Source organism: Ursus americanus, chromosome 23 (assembly GCF_024610735.1).
Source record: "Ursus americanus isolate L20-20 chromosome 23, mUrsAme1.1.p, whole genome shotgun sequence".
In the NCBI taxonomy this organism is placed as follows: domain Eukaryota; kingdom Metazoa; phylum Chordata; class Mammalia; order Carnivora; family Ursidae; genus Ursus; species Ursus americanus.
In genome coordinates, this window is record NC_142149.1 from 29,029,807 (window position 1) to 29,055,357 (window position 25,551).

Here is a 25,551-nt window from a genome sequence, read left to right on the forward strand (position 1 = left end):
TTAATCAAGCATTTTGAAGGGCAGGTGTGGCTAGAGAAGTACGAAAGTAGTGAATACTCACCTACACCTGTTGCTTACAGTTGAGGCAGGGCGGAGTAGGATGACCTATTCGGGGAGAGTTGAGAACTAAAATATTTTAAGAGAGTAAAATAAATGGACTGTGATTCTAGATAAAACACTCACTTTCTGATTTTTCATTCTTTAGTTCATTTAGCAAACATTTATTGAGTACCTGCTCTGTACAAGATGTTTTATTTGGCATTATGTGAGGGTTAAAAAAAAAAAGACATCATCTCTTCTAAGGAGATTCGGAAGAGGATAAAACACTTATGCCACCAACATGGTAGAAAATGAAAGGTGCCGTCAGAGAATAAATAAGTAAAGACTTCAAAGGAGTAATTATTTTGAGATAAAAGGGAAGGCTTTTTAGGAAGGGGCTGCATTTAGGCTGGGGCTCTAATGAGAAGCAGGATTTGGAGACGTTGAGACAGAGAGGGACAGGATGGCATTACGGAGGAGGGAGAACAGAAGTTGAACATACATGGAAGCAGGAAACCACAGTCTGATTCAGAATGGCGAATAGTCTGATCTGGCTTACTCATGAGTTTTCGGCTGGAGTGAAGTGAAAGCTGGATACATCTGTTTGGATCGGATAGTGGAGAACCTTGAACACTTGCCTAAGAAATTTCTTCATCAGCAATGGGGAGCCTTTGACTATTCTGAGCAGAAAAGAGGCATGTCAAAGCACAGACTCCCTCCAATTAAAACCAACCCGACGCTACATACTTGCATTTGGCCCAGAGGAGTGTGGATGTGCATGCATTTAAGATAATTGTGGTGTACTCTACTATAGTGAACAACTCCAGGCTTGCGCCATCTGACCTTCAAAACCAGGACAAGCGAGGCCATCAAGGCTTCTCTCCTTAACAAAACTACTTGGGCACCAGGCAACAGTCTCTCTTCAAAGTGCTACGTGAGGTTTGTTTTGTTTTGCTTTGCATTTCCAAGGTTTGAGGAAGGCTTCGTGCCTCACTATCTTCCCATATTTGTTTCATGTGGTTTAAACTACATGGACCAGGGATATCCCTGGTGGGACTTCTGAGGTAGAGTCCTAGCTGGGTGTAGAATAGCTCACTATCCACAGGAGTCAAGCAGTGATCTTATTTGCATTGTATTAGAACTAACTCAGTTTAGCAGCCTAAGAATCTACACAATGCCTGGCATATAGTTGATGTTCAAAAATAGGTGAAGCAAATATTTAACCAACTGATTGAATCGATAACACACATTTAATAACACATTATAAAATTCCTGACTCCAGGCATTGATTTCCTAATCGTTAATGGCATAGAAATTGTTTAGAACGTAGTGAACATAATTAATATTATTCTTCACAAGTCATGAAAGAATGATACAATAAAAAATAAAAAATCTTCTAGATAATTTAGGGAGAAGCAACATGCCCATTCAAGAGAAATACATTTGAGACATTGCCAGTGAGGCAAGGGAAGATGGGCAATTTGGAACTGCAGTAAACATAACTGTAACAGCAACTAGCATTTAAGAAATTTCAGCAGCAATAAGTATTTATTATTTTGAATGAAATGTACATTAAACTTTATATAAAAATCATCAAAAGTGCTAGGTTGGATTATTTTAATATTAATTTAACCCCCCATGTCATTTAGTAGCTACATCTTTTAGCTTCTGACTCAGCAAAAACTGTCCAATGTTAAAACATAAAAAAATTAGTTTATTCCTTAAGAAAAAGTACCACCAGTGATGAGTTATTGAAAAAATAAAAAGATGCCAGAGAATCAACTTATTAGAAAAAATTCTCACAGAATTTCATAGAAGGATGCAAAGTCCGAGGTGATTTAGACTCTCGGCAGAATATTTTTTTATGATACAACTTCTTAAAAGTGTGGGTTTTTGTTTTTTTTTTTGAGGCAGGTCGCTGGTGTGCCAGAACTATCTGACTATTTTCTCATCTTTCCTTGGCTACTTTCCAAGGTGAACCAAACGTTGTCTAACGCCGTGCACCTCCCATGACCCCTCAAATGTCTAATACAGAGAAAAAGCTGATTTTTCAGTCTTAGAAATAGCCCTTAGAGTTAAGTTTGTCATTAAGGAAGACACAAGTAGGTTCTTCATCCAACAGAACCCCCTCTGCCCTCCCACAACCAATTCGCCCCAACCCTCTGGTCTGCTGCAATGCACCGTTCATCCTCTCCCACTCTAGTTCTGGGTGAATTGGATGACACAGCAAGAGGAAGGTTTTCAGGCCACATATCCCATGTGGTCTCATTCAGTCCTAGGCAAACAAGCTTCTCTGATTTGCCACAAGAGCTGTCTGACTCTCCCGTCTCTTGGCTTTCTTGCTCCTCTGCCTCACCTTCCAGCACAAGGCACTGGAGGCTAACAAAAAAAGTCCAGATGACAGGAGGACCAGACCCAGGATGGAAATGATGGAGCCGTGGGAATTGAAGCTGTAAGCCACAGCAGTGACCACTATCCCCGCGATGAGGACCACCACGGCGAAGGGGATGATGCAGCGGTAACAGGAGAGCTCAGCACCCCCGGTAGCAGCCGTCAGCTGGATCTCACTGACCAAAGGGACCGTGGTGACCACCGCTTCACTGTTGGGGCTCTTCTCCATTGTCATGGGCTTGGAAGACGTTGGGGTTCCCAGGATCTCCTTTATGGGCTCTTCAGTCATTTTTGCTAGCGATGTTTCCTAGCTGGGTTCACAGACTAGACCTGGGGGCTCTCTCCAGGGTGGAAGCTGTGGAGGAGACAGAACATATCAGGTAAATGTATCAGAGTGAGCCCTGTAAGTAGAAGTAAAGAGCTGGGGAAACATCTCTGGGTTCTTTTCTAGGAGGCACTGATGCATGTGAAAATCAACTTTCATATTTTTTCCCCTGATTGTTTGCATTCTCTTTGCAAAAAGCAAGATAAAGCGATAGCCATAAAAAAAAGGGAAGATATAAAAAGCAGGAAGCACTTTACAGTGTTTAATATACCCTGACGATCTACAAATGTTTTTTACAAGGCTTTCCGCTCTGTCTATTGCTTCTCATTCCTCTAACTGCACGGAAAAGTCTCAGTCCTAATCCAAAAGACAGCCTCCCTCATGGGCAGAATACACTATAAACAATCCTTTGCATGGACCGTTCCAAAACTCATCACAATTTAGACTCTGCCAATGTTTTCAGGCATAACATGCATTCCAAATTATCACCCATTCACTGCCTACGAGATCAGTGTCAAGCCCAGCAGCCAGTGTACGAATGATGTTCTTCTATAGCAGATGACCGTCAGCAGGTCTTTATTGTTGTTACTACTTAACAGTGCAACATGTGTCCTGGGACTGCGGTGGGGGTGCAGGTCAGCAAAAATTGAGCAGCAATAAGACCAGGATTTGTGATCTGAAATGGGGCAATACTTTCCAATCCACTTGAAAGAGGAAAAGTAAGGGGAAAAACAATTTAATTTTGTAGGATATAATTTTGTACTTTCTTACATTAAAGATAAGATTAACTATTAGAGTAATGAGCTGTGAATTCAAAATTTTCCATGGAACTCAACAAGGGCTTTCAATCCTATGCGGACCATGACATGTATTAAAAAAATAAGCATGCAAGATATTCAGCAAAGTTTTAGACTTTATTTTCCCATGCCCTTGCTGCGATGTACCTTTCTGGATATTTTGAACCAGAACACTTTAGGACAAAATCTGAAACTCTTGGTTAAAAGCGTCTGGTTGAAAGGCTGCCTAGGAGAAATCAGTGAATGCTCTTGTCTGCTGTTCAGACATGTTACGTCATTCTCTTTCGTCCCTAAGAAGCGATGGAACAGCTAAAGAATCGAGCAATTGCAGTCACTGAAGAAATTTAGAAGAAGGTTCTTGAGGCTGTTATAAGGAAATTAATACTTGGAACATATTAAGCATCCACTGAAAGCAAATTCAAGCCCAAATCAACATATTACTCCCTGTGCAACAAAGCTAAATATTAGAACTGCCTGTTTGCACGTAATTTTTAGTCACCAAAATTAATCATTGCTGTCCAGTGATACCCTAGTATCATTATTAGGCCAGAGAAAGGATATTTGAGATGATGTTGGAAAGCAAAATAAATCCCCCCCCCAAAAAAAGCTGCGACATAAGCTAACTTGCAAATGAAGATCTGTCCCCAAAGGACACACACATACCTCAGAGAAAAGCAGTCCATTAGCAGGGGAGCCACCGGACTTGGGAGGGAAGAAATAGCAGCGCTTGGGTTTCTTCGGTCAACTTCTGGGAAAAGAGCCTGTAATAGCGCGTCTGTCAATAAAATGACAGGACAAGAATCTCCTCTGGGGAAAAGAAAAGATAGAAAAATACTGTGCTGTATGGTTGGTTTCAGACCCTGGAGTTCCTTCTTTCGCTCTACCTCCGTTCCTAAATGACGCTTGTCTTTCCCTCTCTCTCTTTTTATTTCCTCCCCCTCCGGATTGCCCCTCCCTGTCATTTTTTTTTTTTCTTCGTTCTCTTCCTTGCCAGCAGATTGAGTTTTGGCTTCACCCAACTCTGCTCAGTGACATGATAAGTCAGAATCATTCTAGAGTCCCCAGAGACAGGAGCCAGCTTTTACTTTTATTTCTCTTGTAGCATTTACTAACTAGACGGCTTTGCATTACTCATTTTTTCCCCAGCTAACCTCCAGATCGTCCTCCCACCCATCAGGCATTTTCCTAAGAAAATCCCAGAGTCAGCGTTGCAGACCCAGCCGAGGGGACAGAGCTGAAGGGACAGACACTTTAGGGCAGCAGGAACAGCTGTGAAGTCATAGGGCAGCTGAATTCAGCCTGTAAGCCAGCAAAAAGCCATGTTCCTAGGCTTCCCCAGTATTCTTTATTTATAAGTGTGGGGGGCCATCTGAAGCTTAAAACCTCCCTTGTTTGATATTAATTGATAATTAAGGAATGACGGTCGGGAATGCAAACCTTTATGGTTGAGGGAGAAACCAATCATCTTGATTTAAACACGATCACTTACTACTCATGCTAGGGGTTGAGTACTTTTGGCTGAAATTATCATCACCATCATCAACACCATCATCGCTGTCATTTACAGAGCACCCACTGTGGCTGTGACACATAAGCGTGCATGCATTAACTTTTAATTCTCACTAGTTGACAAATGAGTTTATAAATAGTTTATAAATGAGGCTCGGAGGGGTTAAATAATCTCACGAAGGTCACACAGAAAGAAAGAAACCCTTGGTTTGAACCGCAGTCTTTAATGGGCACATAAATCACGTGGAAAGCTTGTTAAATGTAGAATCTGATTTAGTAGGGCTGTAACAAGCTCCTGACTGATGCCGATCTGCTGCTTCTTGGTCCACTTTTAGGAGCAAGATATTTTAAACATTTAAGTATACATGGCTTGATGCATCACACTCTCAAATAGTAAAGTTAAGGGTTTATATCCACCCGTTCCCCAAGTGGCCTTACAGGTTTATACTTTTTTACAGATAAGCTATTTGAAAATTTAAAGCCCCAGATTGCCTTTTCGAGAGAAAAATGAGAAAATACTGGGACACTATTATAAGCTCATCCCTAAAATTCTGTAGCTAAAAGTTATCCATCCTCTATATTTTAACCTCTACAAGTTTTAATAACTTCGTTTTAATTACTATGGCAAATCTACAAATGTAAATTAAATCTCCGAAGATATTTGTTCCCTTCTTTCTCCTGGGTTGTTAGATTTCTTTAACATTGGTGCAGGGCTTGGATGTTCTCAGGCATCTCCCCTCTGTTCTAAGATAGCATCCTGCATCTTGTAAAAATACCTTGACGATTTTATCATAAAGGGGGAGGGAACAGAAGTCCTTTTTTCTAGAATGGAAAGTCAGAGAGAGAGCTTCTTCATCTATAAATAAATAAACAAACAAACAAATAAATAAATAAATAAAGTTGTAAAGTCTGAGGCCTGACTTCACCGAGTCAGGGGAGTCCAGTGTGCTGAGAACGGTGATTACCTGGAGGTCCTTCTAGCTGTCATCCTTGTCCTTTTAAAATGTGAGGCCACAGGAGACAGAGCCATCATCCAGGAGAAATGCTGTCACTTGGTGTCAAAGGTAAGGGGTGCTTAAGATCAGAGCATCTCGGCGCTTGCCAACATTGCCCTGGGAAGGTGGCGATATGGAGGCCGCTGGCTACATACATTAGAGGCTGTGGGGATGCTCCTTAGAAGAGCATCAGTCCCTCCCATCTCCAGACTGTGGGCTTTGGGCACAGTTCCTCTCCGTTTTCTAGCATAGGTCTCTTTCCCCCCAAAAGAATCCAGTAAACCCACTGAAGCTCTCAATATCACCTTACCCTGTTGAATATCATATTCCCCTATGACCAAAATCAAAGGTACACGAATCAAACTTGCGCCAGAGAGAAACCAGAGGCACCCTTTTCCCGCAGTGAGCCCTTGGCTGAATCTATAATAAGGGACGGTGAGTGAATCTGTGTGCTGGGACCAGGGGCAAGTCTGTCATTACTTGTAACACGAAAGCATTCTTCAGCCTTTCCAGGCTCCAGGCATCTCATCACCCTAACTCCTCACAGAGAGTGTGCACATGCCTAGGTACACAGATACACATCTCCAGACTCTAAGTAGGCAGCTGATGATTTGTATTGATAAATACAAAGACGAAGAAAGCTTTGGGATAAAACAAGTTGTATACGAAGAATAGGCACCAATCATTATACCCATGGACACATGCAGTCTCAACTGACTTTCACCTCTTCGAATTGCAATTCAGGGAGAATTCCTAGTGATCAATGCCTGATGTCTCTGGATATTTTTACCTGCTTCCACTGTGCCTATAAGATATTAACCCCCCTTGGGAATTCCTTAAGGGACACCTGCCCCCAAATGCAAAATCTTATGCACAATGGAACCAGTCTTCTTTCTGCAAGCCTTTCAGAAGGAGAAGAAATCTTTCTGGTTCTTTTTAAAACACATGGCTCCAGGACATTCTTTCAAGTTTGGGAAACTTTTCAGAAAGCTTCCAGTGCCTGAATTAAGTAGATGCCCGCCACGACCCCCTACTACCCCTGTGTAGGCGTTCAACATTTTTCTCCCAGATCTTTTCAAAAAGCAAGGCAAAGATTCTTACCTTTCCCAGCCAGAATCGGACTGAGACAGCTGCGGGCTCCGGCCAACAGCGACCCAGAGAGGGGGATGCAAATCACCACACTAGGGACCGTAAACAAAGTACTCAACAAGGCTTAAACACAATTAAGGGACCGGAGAAAACTTGGAGAGAGGAAATCCTTTAAGTGCTGCTGCATTTTGTTCTGTTTCCCTCTATGAGAATGTGATCCATATTTTTAAAAAGGGAACCAAGTTTGAAAAGAATGTCCTGCTTTGTTTTACTGTCTTTAGAGCCTCATTCAGACTTTCATTTTCAAGATGTTCCCTACCCAAAGCCCCCATCCTGGTATTCCTGGGTCTTACTTGGAACCTGCAGAAAAGAATTTGTCATCTTTGTTTTATACTTCCAGGTAGGTGTGGGGTTTGGGAGGTACGTGGGCATGGGGAGTGGGGTGTAAACTAATCTCGTTCGTCCTACCATGCCAGTAAGAAGAGAAGTAATTGAAGAGGATTTCAGGGTGAAAATGGCACGTGGTTCCTTGTGTGGACCCTTTCCCTAAAGTCCCAGTCAGTAGTGGTCTTATCAGCGCTCTTCATCCGAGGATGGCAAGGCACCATGGAAATGATGGTTTACTGGAAAATCACATCTCTGAGGAACTGAACTCCTAATCAGCACATAATGTCCAGGCTTTCACATCAGTCTCGTGCTGGGAAATTGAAACCACCCTGCAACATGTAACCTTTCCGCCAAAGGCAGCATCATAAACAGCAGAGCTTGCTAATCTGGAGAGAATTTCCCCAAATTTGAAAAATCGTATCTTCACTCAGAAATTAGAAACAAAGCTATTTAGGTGCAGGGGATACAGCAGCGGAGGAGGGCAGGGAAGATGGTGATGACAAAGAGGAGATTTCGCCCCTTTCTCTTTGATAGAAGCCAAGGTTCAGTCTCTGGGCTGGAAGGGGGGGCATTTTGATTTTTGCCATTGACTTTATGCTGTTGAAGACCTGGAAGTTGCTCCTTTGGGAACACACAAACTTTGCATTTTGTGAAGAGCACCCCCATGTGTATTCAGTTACTCACCCATATTTACTTTCAGTTTGCTTTTGCTTGGTGTGGTTGAGTTGGCTAATTTCCAGCAGTTCTGAAGATGCCAGTTCCTTCCGGCACTCCATCCAATCACTGCATGCCTTTGATCTGGGTCATCACCCAGTCCAATTGGATTAAGTGAGATTTGGGAGGCTGGCCAGTTTTTCTCCTTTCCAATGCTTCTTTTAAGGGCGTGTCTGCATTTGTGTTCTGAAATCACTAACATTTTGGAAAGTGATCTGTTCTTGTGTGTTCATTTTGGATAATAGGTCATGTTATTACTGCCTTCTCCACACCATTCCCCACTCCCCAGGCACTTTTCTTTGAGCTCTAGGACATTAAATAGAGAGATTTGATAGCACCAAGAGGAGCAATGGGTATGCCTTAGATATAAATATATATTTTTCTATTTGGTGGTCAATTTTCAACTACGAGAAACTCATGAAGTCCATTTGAGTATAAAAAGGAAAACATACATCTTTTAGATATACATTCTTGTCACCATTCTCTTACCCATTTTGTTCTGAGTAACTATGAATGATCATAGAAACATTAAAAAAAATAGAGTTGCTAAATCAAATGACACAGTGGAACCTTAGGGAGGGCTGAGTAAATCACCTCTCACTTCAGCAAGAGCTAGTGGGCGCTCCAGCCTCAGATGAGAATTGATTTTCTTGTTTCAAAATCCGAATATACGTTGAAACTGCTATGCTACATCCCCATGTATCTTGCATAATCCTTTGTATTTAGGTATATTATTCTTTCGAGTCCTAAGATGAGGAACCTCAAAGGTAAAGAGTTACAGCAAATTGGACTGACATTTTCCCAGACAGATACATACCACTCAGGTCAGCCTTCCCTAGTAGGCTATGGGTCATGTATTCAAGGGCTTGTGGGAAGCCCACCATACTTGCCTTTTTTTCCAGGGGAGGAAAGGGAAGGGATGAGAACGAGCTCACTCCTTTGCCACTTTGATACTTGATAGTATGGAGTCCTACTATGCCTTTTTACAGAAGCAATCCCCCCTGCCCAGCCTCTGGTGAGAAATGTCCCTTGTCTTGCCCATTGTGTGACCTCAGTCCACTCCTGATCAGCACATAATTTCTAGGCTTCAACATCAGTTTAGTGCTGGGAACTTGAAACCACCCTACAGCGGGTAAAATTTTCTAAAAATGACTAATCTATGACATCCTGTAAGGGTCAGTTAGTTTTCCTTTGTTCTGTATCTATATCCTTCCAACCCGATTAGCCATCTCTCAGTTGTGTCATGATGGTCTTAAAATGACCCACATGGGATGGGCCCATGAGGGCTGGCCCTCCCCCAGATCATGAAAGATACAGTTGAAACCATAGACTTTAAGCTCTCTATATATGGGCAAGAGGTACGTCAAGTAAATTGTCACGAATGGGTTTTGTCAATTTCCAACTACCAGCAACTCATTAAATCCATGTGAGTATAGAACAGAAACACGGGGTAGAAGCAAAGATTCAGAGGACATCACCGTTCCCAGGTTAAAGGCCAGAGCCTGGACACCTTCATTGTGAGCTTCCCCCCCTCCCCCCACCCCACCCCCCACAACACTCTCAGTGAAGAGGGGAGGAGCACATCAACACCTGCCTGGTGTCTAGTGTGCACCCCCCGTAACACAGACACCATCTCAGGTGTTCGTATTTTCATTTCACTGATGGAGAAACTGAAACTCAAAAGGGTTAAGTACTTGGCCAGGATCTACTACTAGGGAGAGAGGCAAAGCCAGGATTCAAGTGCCACTTTCTCCTGTGTTGTGCTGGGAGGACTCTGTTGCATAGGATTATTGATGAGGTTGCGTGTCTCTTCCTAACTTCAGAGGAAGTCCCATTTTCTTGGGTTTGGGATGACATAGTCTGTCACTAGGTTTAGTTTTGGAGAAGAGTTTTGAGAAGGCATACCTATTGCTTATGATAAAACCATGTGTGTTGCCTCATATGCTTCTGGGTTTTGAAATTGAGCTGTGTTACTAAACAGATTTGGGGAGGTCTGAGACACAGGCCTGGCACCAGTGAGTCTGTGCCAGATGCCACGGCAGCAGGGACATTTCAGAAGTCACCCAGGCCATTCCCGTGTTTTCATGAACATTTAAGTTCCACTGGTATTTACTATATTCTTCTCGGATGCCAGGGATTTATTTAATGCTCTAGTTGACAAGATAACAAACCAGTAAACAAAGCCATGGTCTCTGCTCTCGGGGAGCTCATTGCCTAGGACAGGAAAGCCACAGGGCAACCTATGTGAGTAACCTTTTTACTAGAGAGAATAGCAAACTGCTATGGGAAACCCAGGGAACATCAAGTCAGTCTGGTGTAGGTGGGAGGGAAAGCTTGGTGGCAGGCAGACATTGAGAGTATTATAAGTAGGGAAGGAGAGAGGGTGATTCCAGGTGGAAGGATGCATATAAACATAGCTCAGAAAAGTGCAAGTCTTCTGCAGACAGCTTGGAATAGCCTGTGTGGCTGACTTGTAGAGCACCTGGGAAGACAGAGAGCAGTCCAAATAAGACTGGAAAGAATTTATGGTGAGATTATGGCCTCAATGTCAAGTTGGGACTGTATTCTGAGAACAGTGTGTTTTTTGAGCAGAATGGCACGGTTAGCTCTCTGCATTATCACAAGTAGCCTGGTGTGAGAGTGAGATGGAATGTGGAAAGTAAAAACGGGAAAGTCAGAGAGTATGACTGGGACACCAGTTAGGAAACCTCTGTGACTGTCCAGGTGAAAGGTGCTAGGGGCCTGATATTAGGAAACGTGGGTCTGAAGACACCATAGTAGGCAGAATCAGCAGAACTTGGCAATGGATTTTCTGTGTGAGAGGTTATCAAGAGAGAGGGAATTGTAAGGTTTTAAGGCCTACGTAATTAACAGCTTGGTGATGCTGTCATCAGAAAGGGATGGCCACGACAAAGAGCAGGTAGGGGGAGGACGCACGCTTCATTTTGTTAGCACAGTTGGCCACTTCTCCAGTGGAGAGGCGTGTTTGCCTGCCTGCTAGTTCATGAACCATTGTCTGAATTGCCAATAATGTCGTTATTAGCTCACAGGTAAATTTGCTGCTAAAATTATGAATGAATTTATAATTTACTTCATTCCACACATATACACGCAATTGCTGACACATATACAATATACACACATGACTTGACATTGCTAACTTTTTTCATAGAACAAGAAAGTCAGTATTTTAAGAATTCCAATTCGAGACTTTTGTTATCCTGACTCTGTGCAAAGCATACATTGATCCCATTTTAAAGTTCGGTTTTAAACTTTGTGAAAACAAGAACATAAATAGCAATTCCTATTGTATGAGTGTGCACCACAAGAAAATCACCCCACAGATGTTTTCTGGGAATGAAAGTGTTTTCTCCTGCATTGATCACTACTCTGAAGAAGGGTCTATTCATGTAGAAGACTACATAAGAAAGTTCCAATCTCCCCATATCACAGGTGGAGAGCAGCCTTTGTCTTACCAAGAACTAATTTTATGATCCCCCTGAGCGAATGCAAAAAAAAAAAAAATGCAGTCCAAGTTCCCTGTGGATTTCTTTAGAAATGTCATGTTTGGTCCCCATGCAATGTAGGCAAGTCTTCATATTGGAGTTTACCAAGATCATGTTGACTGGGAAGTCTCCCACATCCTCAAGGATAGTATCAGCAATTGTGTGTGCTCAGAAAGTCTTTGCCAAATAAATGAACAAATAAAAGAATGTACGTTGAAATCAGATATAAACTTGGAAACTCACAACATTATTCAAATGGATAATTTCAAAGGTGACCTGCTGTTTAGCACTAAGTACATTAATTATTCAATTACTACTGGCATTTTTTCAGTATTCTTTGGATGGTAGGTACCATGTAGATCCAGCCACAGGCTTCACCTAATAATAAGCGTAAATATTTACTGAGCACTTACCTTATGCTATACACCTTTTATAGATTTATTATTTCACCTAATACTCACGTATAATCCAGGAGGTCGACGCTAGAAATAGTCCCGTTATACAAAAGAAGAGGTGAAGGGACTCACCTGGGGAAGTTGCCATTTGGAAAATGGTAGAGTCCAGGGTTAGACTCAAAGCCTGTTTGACTCCAAAGTTTCTCTCTTAATCCCTGTGCAATATTTTTTCTGTGTTCAGTTGATGTGCACACTTTCTGTTGCTTACAGGAGTTTATATGTCATCCAAAATAAACTCTCGAGTTTTGAAATGATTGTTTTCCTAGAAGAAACACACAATCACCTTCCCATAGAAACTCTGTAGGGGCCCACTGATGGAGAGTAAGGCCAGCTCAAGAAACTGTTTGAAAACATTTTTATCCACTAACAATCTGATATCCACAACGTGGGTGGGTAGTGGGAAAAGGAACCATTTGCCCAGCTGGACTTAGTTCAAAATACAACTATTTATCTTATAAGCTTATCTTATGGAACAATGCAGAGAACAGATCTCTTGCTTTCTTTCTTTAGATAAAAATTTTAAAGTTTTGCCTCAGAGAGGAGATGGTACCTTGCTGTCTCCTTTTTGTTTACTTGAATAAACTATACAGGAAACAGGCATCATTGTCTTTGTAAAAGCAGTTGTAAAGCTTGGTCAAACTAATGATCCCAAGACAGTGCGTGGCCACAGAGCAAGGACACAGTGTTTCTTCTGTTGGTGTCTTGAGGGGCCCCCAAGTTCACTTTCAACTCCAACTGGCCACTTGTGCTTGGTTGGTAAATCTGCCATCGATAACTTTGGATGACTTCCAAGTTGATGGGCTCAGGAGTCTCAGGAGAACCTCTCTCCCCTTATTTCTTGGTATTTATTTTCCAAGTTAAACTTAGTTTGGAAAACTTTCTTTATAGCTCCAGTTTGACTTGGTCTTTTTTCCTAGGGTCACAGGGTAAGGTTTTGGATCACTTCCACAACAAAATGAACATCTCTGACTCTCCACTCTGGTTGTGCAATGAAAACAGCCACGAACAGAAAGTCAGGAAACTTGGACTTGGATCTTCTTTCCTCTCTTTCAGAGTCCCGTCTGTCGGACTTCAGGGTCCCATCTGTAGATCTTTTACTATTCTTTCCTTTTATTCTATTTTTAAAAATCCTATTTGGGCTCATAATATCTGAGAACTTAGACAAGACAGCTTGGGGGAAACAGCTAACACTAGGACCCAAGCTACCAGAACAGCTGTAGGAAGCCTCTTAAAAAAAAAAAAAAAAAAGTCCCTGGTTCAGCATCTGTCAGCAAAGCCATTGACCTCTTACTGTGGATATTCATCTATTTCCCAGTGAAGAGAGTCACAGACATCTGGCTCAGAGGCTGACCGCAGTGCAAAGGTTTTCTTCAGTTCCAATGAGAAATTCTAGGTTTGCTGCGATCACACACTAATTTCCACTCTTGCTGATCCAAAGCCAGTGCAGTACGGAGTGTGGGGTGTCCAAGGAGATCAATAACAAGATAAATAGTAAATTGAATATGGAAGTCAAGCAGCAGGGGTCTGAATTCCCACTCAGGGAGCTTTACTTTGCTGTAACTGACATGACACGACGTAAGTCGGAGACCTCAGTTCACAGTTTTCTGTGACAGGACACGGGAGCAGCTGGCGTTAGGGAGGATGAATAGGAAAGCCTAAGGGTGAGTCTCTCTGGGAACAGGAAGCAGGGACCGCTATACCAATGAGGCTCTGGGACAGAGAATTTTGACAGGTTTTGTAGAAGCAACTGGGCTCTCCTGAAGCTGCCAAAAGGGTGTCACACAGAGCGTGCAATTCATTCTCACTTCTCCCCTCCCAGGCCACAGGATCCAGAAAGAGCAGCTGTGCCATTCGCTGGGTGACTTGTCTTGACCCAATGGATTCCTAGTGTTCCCAGTTCACATTCTCATGTTTATGGATTAGAACCGAGGAAAGGATAGCTTGTATATCCCTCTCTTCCTAAAATTCCTTTTTATTTTCTTTGTGGTGGGATCACAGTCTTAACACCATCAAGTATATTCTGTACCCCAGCAAGGATTTGGACTCCCCGCATCAGAACTGCACAGGGTACTTGTTGAAAATACAGGTTTCTGGGCTCCAGCCCAGACCAACTGCATGACAGCCTCAGGATAGTTGGTGTGCATGTGTGTGTTATGTGAATGTGTATGTCTTTGAAAGGTCAGGAATCTGCATTGTTTTATACCTGTCCCAAATGAAGTTTGAGAGCCTCTGCTTGACGCTAATATAGCTAGCCATGGAGTATTTGAGCCTAACTACACTACTCCTCCGGATAAAACCCATCAGTGGTTTCTCTTCATTGAAGGTTTGGAACCTCATCATGACAGCAAAGCACAAAGCGCCCCATGAGCTGGCCCCTTCCTCCCTAGCCTCTGCTCCAGTTTGGATCAAATTACAGATTACAACTACAACACACTTTTTCACGTTCCTCATGACTTGCTGATTCCTACTCTTAGAGACTCACCATCATGTGTACTCCTCTTTCCCAAGTACCTCGAGGATCCCCTTCACTGGTAAGTCCTCCTCCATCTTCAGATCGGGTAGACTTCAGTTCCCTTCTACTGTGTCCACATCCTGCTCGAAGCCAGGGTTTCTTAAGCTGGGCATGTTTGACGTTTGGGGCTGGATGATTCTTTTTTTGTGGAGGGGCTGGCCTGCTCACAGTCAGATGTTTAACAGCAGCCCTGGCCTCTGCCCTCTAGATGTGGGTAGCAACCCCCAAGCTGAGAACCAAACATGTCTTTGGACATTGCCAACTGTCCCCTGGGGGCAAAATTCTACCAGATGGAGAACACTGCTCTACTTACATACAGTCCTCACCAAATTATGTATAAAGTAGCTGTTTGCTTGCTTATCTCCTCTAAGAGTCTAAGAATACAAGTGCAGGGGCTATACAAAATTTATCCTCATGACCCCTGTGCCGAAACATAACACCCAATGCATACAGTAGACATATAATACATATTTCCTCCCTAGCAAAACTTTGAGGTGCCAGGTATCAGAAGACCTAGATTTTAGCTTATCTCCGTCAGCTCTATTGCTTAAAGTGTGGTGACTGTGGACAAGTCAGGTAGCTCTGTGCTCTGGTTTCCCTCATTTGGTTCTGGTTCTTTTCTGCTTCGTGCAGGGATGGCTGCTTCCTGGTATGCTGACCTTCAATGGTAGGAAATTAAACAGGTTTTGCATCTGCAACTGCTCAGGATTCCACAATATTAGTAGGGAGACTCAGCTATGCTGAAGGATGATTTTTTTCCTCCTCTAATACACCCTATGAAATGCCTCTCTGGTTATTTCATTATCTTAAGGAAGGGCTTCTCTCTCTTTCTGTTTCTCTCTCTCTCTCTCTCTCTCTTTCTCTGTTTACGTACTTTATGACTTCCTTTTACATTCTGGTCATTCTATCACTGTGGCTTCTGTGTTCTCCCAGCACCGTGGTGGGCTGGTTTATGTATCTTGCTCCCTCCTTTGAACAGAAGGAATTCGTTTCCAGATTGAATTCGGCTGAGAAGGACCCCTGTTGCAGGGAAATGTGGATTAGGCCACCACCAATTCCCCTCCAGCAGCAGCTGGCTGGAGCTTTCCGTTAACCATTTCATGCCCTGAATGTGGAGGCTACAGAAAGCACTGGCAAATTATAGAATTCTACACAAATGAGTCAAAGTGCCAGACACATATCCTTTAGGCTGCAAGGGGAGCTTGAAAATCATCTAGTCTAGCTCTTTTCATTTTCAACTTGGGAACAGTGAAGCCTGAACAGATTAGGGGATTCATTACTATTTTCTTTGCAGTTTCTTACTATCTCAAAAAGTCAATCTCAATCATTCTGTTGCTTTCTTAATGCATCACAGCTAATCTTTATTTTCCATCTTTTCCTATACTTCATGATCCTCTCTTTAAGCTTAAAATAAGACTTTCCTTTCAATGCAGGGTTTGGGGATGTCTCATCTGAAAGAGGTGACAGATGTTTTTAAAATAGTGAGCTCTGTGTATCTAGGTCTACAGTAGCACATGGTTTAGAGGGGTGAACAGGTAGACTAATAGATGGGTGCATTCATATTGCAAGTTTTCCAAAATTATCTAATAGAAAACATTTTAGTGGCTAGTGAGCACTGCACATTTTCTCAACAGCTGTCTTCTTACCAACAAATCCTGGTAATCTGCCTAGGAAGTTTTTAAAAGAAAGTTGTAAGAAAAAAAAATTAAGGAATAGAATGGAGCTATTTTCAATTTGCATGAAAAATATTGTCCCTTGGGGTGAAAAAAAACCAAAACCCTGTTCATCCCTCTAAACCATGTGCTACTGTATATAAAGTATGTTTCAGTGCCTGGAATAAAATAGACAATTATTTTTATTCCATTTACCCACTCGGAGTACATGTTTGACTCTCCAAATAACATAAATGCCAAAAATTTCGCAATGTAAGTGATAGCCAAGCTGCAATTATGTGTCTATGATCCTTTTGAAGATTTTTTGGATACATGAGTGAAAAGGATATCAAAATAACCTTTAGGTTATGAAACCATAAAACCAGCTACCCACCAGATCTTTCACCTCACTTCCTTCTCTTACTCCTCTGCGCCCTCTGCCGACTGTAGGTCTGTACTGCATTAGCAAATTTAACTGTTTTGAACAAAAGGATCACAATTTTCCCCAGCCCTCAACTGAAAGTCCTAACACACAAATTACCACTTTCAGGAATCATGGTGTCTTCTTTTTTCCTTTTTAGTAACACCAGGAACACTTAGCCATAATGTAAAAATTAAATAGGGATAAAGATAAATAGAAAATAAAAAATCAAATGTTAATTAACTCTACCTTCGATAGAACTATCAACATTTTGCTGTATCTTTATTCTATTTTGTCTACATAAGATGTATGTTATTTTTCTTACAAAGATAGGATTATTCTGTATATAATTTTTACACACTTGCTTTTAGCACTGTTTATGGTAAACATCTTTCCATGTCAATAAAATGGGATCATGAAGTGGCTACCTAGTGTTCCATTGCAAGGATGTCCCATAATACCTTTATATATTTATAAAGTACACTTTCAGTCTGATTTCAGCTTTCCTGATTGCTGGGTTTTTTTAAATTTTTACTCTTATGCCCCATATTGTCCATGAAGATAGATCAGAAGCTAAAGCAAAAATTGGTAATACTTCATAATTAATATTAGGGTCTAAAAATGATACACTAAGATCTCAATATACTGTATTATCAAATACTTCTACTGCCTGTTTCCATTTCCTGCACCGCTTATGCTTTTCTACTAAATTGTATTAAAATATATTTATCATAAGCAAAGAGTGAACATTTTAGAAAGGTTTAGTCTTTTTCCCAATAAGATTCAAGAAGATTTTTCATCTCCAAAATGAGAGTTGACAGCATGAACAAGAAAAAATCAGAGGTCTGGAAAGACCTGGTGAAAATTAGAAATATATTTGCAATGTTCAACTCCCAATGAAGGAATGAATGTCCTCTATTATACTGAGAAAAATCCAATTAGTGAAGCTGAAGATAAACTTGAGAGTTTTCTCAAGACTCAGAGGAAATAATCAATAATTGAAAATAATGAGAGGAAAAGATAGGAAATAAGGAGTCTGAAAGATGTAGTTTGTGCAAAGTAGGAATTCCATAGCAGGAACTGAAAATAAAAGCAACAGAAGAAGAAATTTTTGAGCTAAATAAATATTTGAGTTTGAAGTTTAAAAATGGTTCACTGGAAAGTAAATGGAACACATGCCTAGGCAAAGCTCTTGAACATAAAAGACAGATCAAATTTTCCGTAAGAACAAAGACTCTTACAAGAGTGTAAAGTATGTATTTTAGAGAGAAATACAAGCCAAGCAATTCTCCCTAATACTAAATGCCAATCTTCAATATTTATAGGACTTTGAGGATTAATCAAAATTAAGAACTCAAGAATAGTGAAGGAGTCGTTTAAAATTTCCCCTCTTAAATTTTTTTGCGGAGCTCCAATAAGGAAAACCAGCAAAAGCTTAGCTCTTGTGAAGCAGGAGTGGAGGCATGGAACTCGACCTGGCAGTTTGCCCTCCCTCCCCTGATGGGGCCAGAGATATCTCCTCAGGCATTTTGAAAACCACTGTTCCAGTCCATTTAATAAGATAAAATAGGAAAATAATTGGTATGGCTATTGGAAAAGCTATGGTGAATTTATCCTTTTTTCCCTCCCCCAGCAATATGATTGTCTATATAGAAAACTGGGAACAACTTAAAAATGAATGGAACTAACAAAAGAATTTAGTATGGTGGTCAGTTTATACATATATTCATATATATGTATACATATATATATATGCACACCCATATATATGAAGATCAACAGAATATATGCACATACAATTCATATGTATGTGTGCATATATTCTGATACTGAATATATGAATATCATATAATAATGAATGTCAGAATGCAGAGCAACAGAATTCTTCTATTAATTCACTCAACAGATGTTTATATACCAGGTGTATGTTAATAACTGGGGACACAGTGGTGAGAGGGATGGACAGGTGTGGATGTTGAGCTTATGCTCTGGTGGGGGAAACAGATGCTCAGCTAATTACAGATCAAGATCAGTGCTAGAAATAAATTAGCATTTATCTGTTTACTTTTTACTGTTTTCCTTTTGCCCCCCACACTGGGATGCAGGTCCAATCACAAGTGGAAATCACTTTTTTTTAGAGGGAGGGGGAGGGGCAGAGTGAGAGGAAGAGAGAGAATCTTAAGCAGGCTCCATGCCCAGCGGGGAGCCCAACACGGGGCTCGATCTCATGACCCTGGGGTCATGTCCTGTGCTGAAATAAAGAGTCAGACACGTAACTGACTAAGCCTGGAAATCAGTTTTGTACAGGAAAAAAAAAAAAGCCAAAGGCTGAGAGAGATAGCACATAAAAGAGGCTGGGGAAGAAGAGTCTATGGAGAAAAGATTCGGGCTGACGCCTGAAAGATGGGAGTGAGTGAGGAGTGTGAGGAGGGTGGCTGAGACCAAGAGAAGTTGAGGGAACATGTGGCTGGACCCCAGACATGGGGGGAATGGCAGGCTGGACGGCAGGGAGGGGAGAACAGGGAAGATGGGCACAGGGTGCCCAGGAAGGGCTAGTCAGATGGCACAGGATGCTGTAACCTGGGGTGAGAACTCTGAATGTTGTTTTACACGGTGTGAAGCCCATGGACGGTTGTCAGGAGAGGAGTGACGGAAGCAGTGAACTCAGAATTGTATTACAGCGCTGTCTCTCCGTGGGGGTGAAGGGGGTGGACTTCCACCAGTTGGACTTCCAACTGGTTGGAAGGAGCACTGGGCAGTTAGGCACAGGGATGGTGGCCTCGGCGAGAGTGGGCAGTGCTGATAGAAAGAAATGACAAACCTAAACTATGTGGAAAGTATAAATAGCAAAAACCATTGACTAGTTGTATGTGGGGTTTGAAGGCAAGAAAGCAGTATCAGTGTGAGGTTTTCAATCTTCCAAACAGATCTGATGGGCATGCCACCGTGGGGAGATGGCGGCAGGGAGAGGCGACCTGAATGAGTCCTTTGCTGGGGTGCAACTGGCCTCAGCTAAGTCATCTGAATTCATGAAAGACTTAGTTTATATTCCTGGAGAAGACAGCCAGGCTTCTGACCCAGACTTGAGACCTGCCCTCTGAGAGAGGACTCCAGGTGTACAGAAAAAAAGGGCAGTGGTGTTTATGCTGACAAGTATTAGAATGCAGTCTGGGGACCACAGCCCAAGTGAAACCCTAAACTTTTGTCTGAAATGCCCTAATGCTGAACTCGGATCCCCTGCAGTGATTAGTCGGGGCAGCGGAAGGGATTGAGAAATAGAATACTTTCAGCTCATCTCTGGAATCCCTTTACTGGAAGGAAGGTGGTTGATGACTTTATTCTCTGATCCCTTCCAGAATTCAAACACCTGGTTTTCTGAACTGTCAGTTTTAATAAAGCTCACATACAGTATATGTCTCACTAGGCAAAACTATAAACTCATCTTCCTTAACACCTGGTTTGTGTGTCTTATTTTCCTTATATTAGCAGGCTAAATTGACTAGGAACCTTCGGTCTGTATGGATCTGTGACAACACGTTTGACTAACCAAATCACCAGGTGGTTATCCAAGGTTTTATGGATTCATTCTCTTTACACCTTCATTCTCTTATTCTAATTCTCTCTTAGAAAATAGAAGGGGTGCCACAGAAGACCCATGAATAGCCAAAGCAATCTTGAAAAAGAAAAACAAAGCTGGAGGCATCACAGTTCCAGACTTCAAGCTGTATTACAAAGCTCGAGTCACCAAGACAGTATGGTCCTGGTTCCATAAAGTAAAACGGGTGGACTGGATAATATATAACACATATATAAAATAATTTCTCAAATTAATTCTTTGTGTGTTCACGAGGATGGCAGGCTAAGGATGAGAATTTGCATCTTACTTCTTTGTACCCTACCATTGCTGTTATGGCCATAAAAGCATAAAAGCTCATACTTAGGGATGCCTGGGTGGCTTAGTCAGTTAGGCATCTGCCTTCGGCTCAGGTCATGATCCAGAGTCCTGGGATCTACTGAGTCCTGCATCGGGCTCCTTGCTCAGCGGGGAGCCCACTTCTCCCTCTGCCTGCCGTTTTCCCTGCTAGTGCTCTCTCTCTGATAAATAAATAAATAAAATCTTTAAAAAAAAAACAACTCACACTTAAGGAGAATTCAGATATTGCCTTTAATTTATTCTTTTATCTACTGAGGTACTCACTTATTTGATAAATATTTACTAATGATCAGTATTTATAAAAGAAGTGAGAACCTAAATACATAAGCAGGAACAAATTAAAGTCAATATCTAAATCCTTTTCTGGTATTAAATGTTATAGTTTTATGGCTAGAATGGCTCATAAAAAGTCTTTTAAGAGTGGAAATCCTTACAGATATAATTGAATTAGCAGCTACTTTCACTGCTTCATGTCTGTAGATCCTATGTTGGTAGTGGGTGATCCAGGTAGGAGAAAGTAGGCTCTCGAAACCAATAGAACAGGCTCCCGCCTCAGATCTGCCTTTGACCTACCCATGTGACCTTGGACAAGTTACTTCATTCATCTAAACTTCAGTTTCTTCATGTAAAACCTGGAGATCATAATGGAACCGATTTCAGAGGGGTATTGCAAGGATTAAACGAAAACACTTAGCATAGTTTCTGGCTCATAATGAGTACTCAGCAGGCTTAAGCTATTATGAAGCGACTTACGGGTTGTTATTTTATAAGCTTTGGAGCCCAGTAACAGTGTCATCATCCTCTTCTGTTTCTCCACTGCCCTTGCAAGGCCAAACTCTTGAGCATTTTCGTAGGAGCAGACATTCAACAGTACAAGTCAAATAAAAAAGAAGTAAACTGATTTGGACCATCATCAAGACAGATTAAATTCAACTCAGCTATAAAATTTAGCAAAAACTATTGAGAGGATACATTCCGTAAGGGTCCACTTTCACATTACAGAGTGCTTTCACTTGTATTATTTTTATAATCCTCTCAGCAAATCCCTGGGATAGCTATTATTTTTATATCACTGTTGAGAAAATAGGTTTAAAAAATTAAAGTGATCTGCCTGGTTCTTAAAGTGACTGGAACCCCGATCTTTTGATTGCAAAACTAGCTTTTGTGACCATGACTCTGTCTTGGGAATCCACAAACCAAATTTGTTCTATACTGTGAAAAACATCCCTGCGGAAAGTGAGAAGTTCTGATCTTTACCCATCTGTTTTATCCATGATACCCTATAGTTCTTTCTCTTCTGAGTTGCTTGGTGTCTAACAGCTTTTACTAGTAAATAAGGACAGATATACTTTTAGTCCCCCAATTAAACACACACACACACACACACACGAAACAACAACACTGATCAATCACAACAGGTAATCTATGTTTGTTCTCTGTGCGAAGTCAGACATTTGTGAACATTCATTTCTCACTCATTCATTTTACATGGTATTCCAGAATAGTGTTTTCCTTTTTCTTCTGCTATTTTTAATGAGAACAATAGTATTATATCTTTATTAGAATTATTTCTTTGTTTACATCACACAAATCTCAAATATACAGAAAAGTGCAGAGAATAATATAACATTCATGAACCTACCACCCAGCACATACATTAATATTGTGCCTTATTTTCATCATAGTTTTTAAAGAAATAAAATGGTACAGCTACTTTTGAAGTTAACACGAATCCTTCCCTTTCACATTGTGAAATTTTCAGACTAAACACTATGAATATCAAGTACCTTACTCTGTACATCCTTCTGCAGCTTGCTTTTCTTCATTCAAATGTGTTTTCAAGATTTATCCATGATATACAAATAGATTTTTTTTATTTCAAAAGTTGCAAAATGAATATACCACAATTTATTTATTCTGTGTTTGGTGAATATTTTATGTTGTTTTCAGTTTTCTTTGCCACTAGAACAATGTGTGTCTTTACACAATATTAGCGGTTCTTTCAGGTACACTCACCAAAGTGGAACTGCTGGGCCAGGTAGTATACAGATACTCAATTTTAATAGGTCTTCCCAAGTTGTTTTTCAAGCTACCATTTACATTTTATTATTTTTTAGAAAATTTTATTTATTTATTTATTTATTTATTTATTTATTTATTTGAGAGAGAGAGAGAGAGAGCAGAGGGAGAGGGAGAGGGAGAGGGAGAAGCAAACTCCCTGCTGAGCAGGGAGCCCTACATGTGGGGTTCAATCCCAAGACCCTGAGTTCATGACCTGACCGAAGGCAACTGAGCCACCCAGCCGCCCCCCCATTTACATTTTAACTAGAACATTTTATGTCAGAGCTTTCATTTCCTTGTATATTTACCAACTTCTATTATCTAAGTTTTTGACAATTTAATATAAATGAAATGGTGTGATTTATTTTTCATCTTCCCTGTTACTATGGAAGTTAAACAATTTTCCATGTGCTTATGTGCCATTTGGATTTTTTCCCTGTTCATATTTTCAGTTGCATTATTTAGGTTTACTTATTGATTTATAGGAATTCCATGGATATAATCAATATTGGTCCTTTGTTGTCTATGTAACAAATGTCTTCTACCAATCTGTGTGTTGCGTTTTGATTTATTTATAGTATATAGTTGAACAGGAGTTTTTGCTTTCTAGTGTAGATCAGTTAATCTTTTCTTTCATGGTTTGTGATATTTTATGTCTTTAAGGAATCTTTTTTTAAAAAATGATTTTATTTATTTATTTGAGAGAGAGAGCATGAGAGAAAGAGAGAGAGTGCACAAGCAGGGGGAAGAGGCAGAGGGAGAAGCAGACTCCCTGCTGAGCAGGGAGCCAGACATAGGACTTGATCCTAGGACCCTGGGACCATGACCTGAGCCAAAGGCAGACACTTAACTGACTGAGCCACCCAGGTGCCCCTAGAAATCTTTTTTTTTTTTTTTTTTTGAAGAGAACGAGGAAGTGAGAGAGTCGGAGGAAAGGGCAGAGGGAGAGAGAAAGAGAGAGAGAATCTTAATCAGGCTCCATGCCCAGTGTGGAGCCCAGTGTGGGGCTCGATCTCACCCCCCTGAGATCATGACCTGAGCCAAAATCAAGAGTCAGACGCTTAACCGACTGAGCCACCCAGGAGCCCCAGAAATCTTTTCTTAACTTTTAAGTCGTAAAGTTTTACTTTTATATTGTCTTCTGAAAATTTCAACATTTTGCCTTATGCAATTAGTTCTTTATACATCTGTAATTCACATTTGTATATGATATGATAATGGAATTTCATTTTTGTATAAGGATAGTCCATTGTTCCAGTATCATTTTTTTCTTTACCATTTTTTGTGATTGAAGTATAGCTGACAGACAATGTTACATAAGTTTCAAGGGTACAATGTAGTGATTTGGCAAGTCTCTGCATTATGCTGTGCTCACCATAAGTGTAACTACCACCTGTCACCATACAGTGCCCTCAATACTATTTTTTAAGTATTTTTTAAATTGTCCATTCTCTCTCATATGCTAAGTTGCAGTGTGCGTATGGAATTTTTTCATATGAAAAGCTGTTAGTTGTATATTTATTTTTCCTTGTCAGTATTACCATATTTTCTTTATACTGTCCTCATATCTGATAGGGCAGTTTTCTCCCCGCCCCCAACCTTAAAAAGTTGCTTTTCTACTTTTTCAGGTTGTTGGATTCCTATACCTTTCCCGTGAAGTTCAGTATTGGTATGTTAAGTTCCTTGAACACTCTTAATGGATTTTTATTTAAATGTCATTGGATTTATAGTTTACATTGATAGAAATGGTCTTCTTTATAATATTAAATATACTAATCCATGAATAAGATATCACATAGGAGTAAGGACAGAAAACAAGAACGCTTCCCTAGGTGTTTTAAGCAGAAAGGAATTTGATGCAAGGGCTTAATTGCTGGCTAGGTTCCTAGAATAAGTATGTATTTGTTTTGTTTGTTTGGTTTTCAAATATATGGCGGACAGGGATTAGCTATTTTTTCTTTCTTTTGCTTCTGCGTTGTCATCAGAGAATTATATATATTCTTTGGTGTTTGTTGAAAATGTCCTCTGTGGCTTACAGGATCATCAATTTTAATGAATGTTTAATGAGAGTTTGCAAATAATACGTATGTTCTGTTTATTGGGTATGGGGTTCTACAAATGTCCTTTTGATCAAGCGTATGAATTATATGCTAGTCTTCCATATCTTTGCCAATTTTTTTGTCTGCTTAATCAATTGATTTCCTAGAAAAGAGCCTTAAAATGTTCCTTTGTGGTTGTGAATTTATACATAATTTATATATAACATATGTAATATTATATATAATATTACATGCACATATGCACACACAATAATATACACACATTTGAATGATTTAACATTTTTTGCTGAGTAATTCCTTGATGGATATATCACAATGTGTTTTATCCGTTCACTCACTGAAGGACATTTGGGTTTTTTTCCAGTTTTTGGCTATTACAAATTAAACTGCTATCAACATTTGTTTACTAGTCTTTTATGTGCAATGTTATTTTTTTCCTCCTGGATATATACCTAGGAGTGGAATGGCTAGATTGTATGGTAGGTATATGTTTAACTTTTATTTTTAAATATTTAAGTATTTATTTATGTATTTGTATATTTATGTATTTATTTATTGAGAGAGAAAGAGGATCGGGGTGGCAGAAGGAGAGGGAGAGAGAATCTCAAGCAGGCTCCCTGCCAAGTGCAGAGCCTGATGTGGGGCTCAGTGCAGCGCTGGATCTCACTACAAGGAAATCACAACCTGAGCCAAAATCAAGAGTC

At 40.6% G+C, this 25,551-nt stretch overlaps 1 protein-coding gene across 2 annotated transcripts; it reads right to left on the reverse strand.

Annotated features, from left to right (window-relative positions):
- Positions 1-1,270: 1,270 nt before the first annotated feature.
- On the reverse strand, positions 1,271-12,446 carry TMEM100 (transmembrane protein 100). 2 transcript variants are annotated; one of them, XM_087854516.1, is made up of 3 exons: positions 12,280-12,446; positions 4,216-4,359; positions 1,271-2,785 (listed from the first exon to the last, which is right to left on the reverse strand). In XM_087854516.1, the coding sequence occupies exon 3, from the start codon at positions 2,717-2,719 to the stop codon at positions 2,315-2,317; it is 405 nt and encodes a 134-aa protein (XP_087710642.1). In that variant the 5' UTR covers positions 2,720-2,785; positions 4,216-4,359; positions 12,280-12,446; the 3' UTR covers positions 1,271-2,314. The 2 variants fall into 2 exon arrangements, with proteins under 2 accessions (XP_087710642.1, XP_045629055.1); XM_045773099.2 differs by lacking the exon at positions 12,280-12,446 and adding an exon at positions 7,158-7,224.
- Between the last annotated feature and the right edge of the window lie 13,105 nt (positions 12,447-25,551).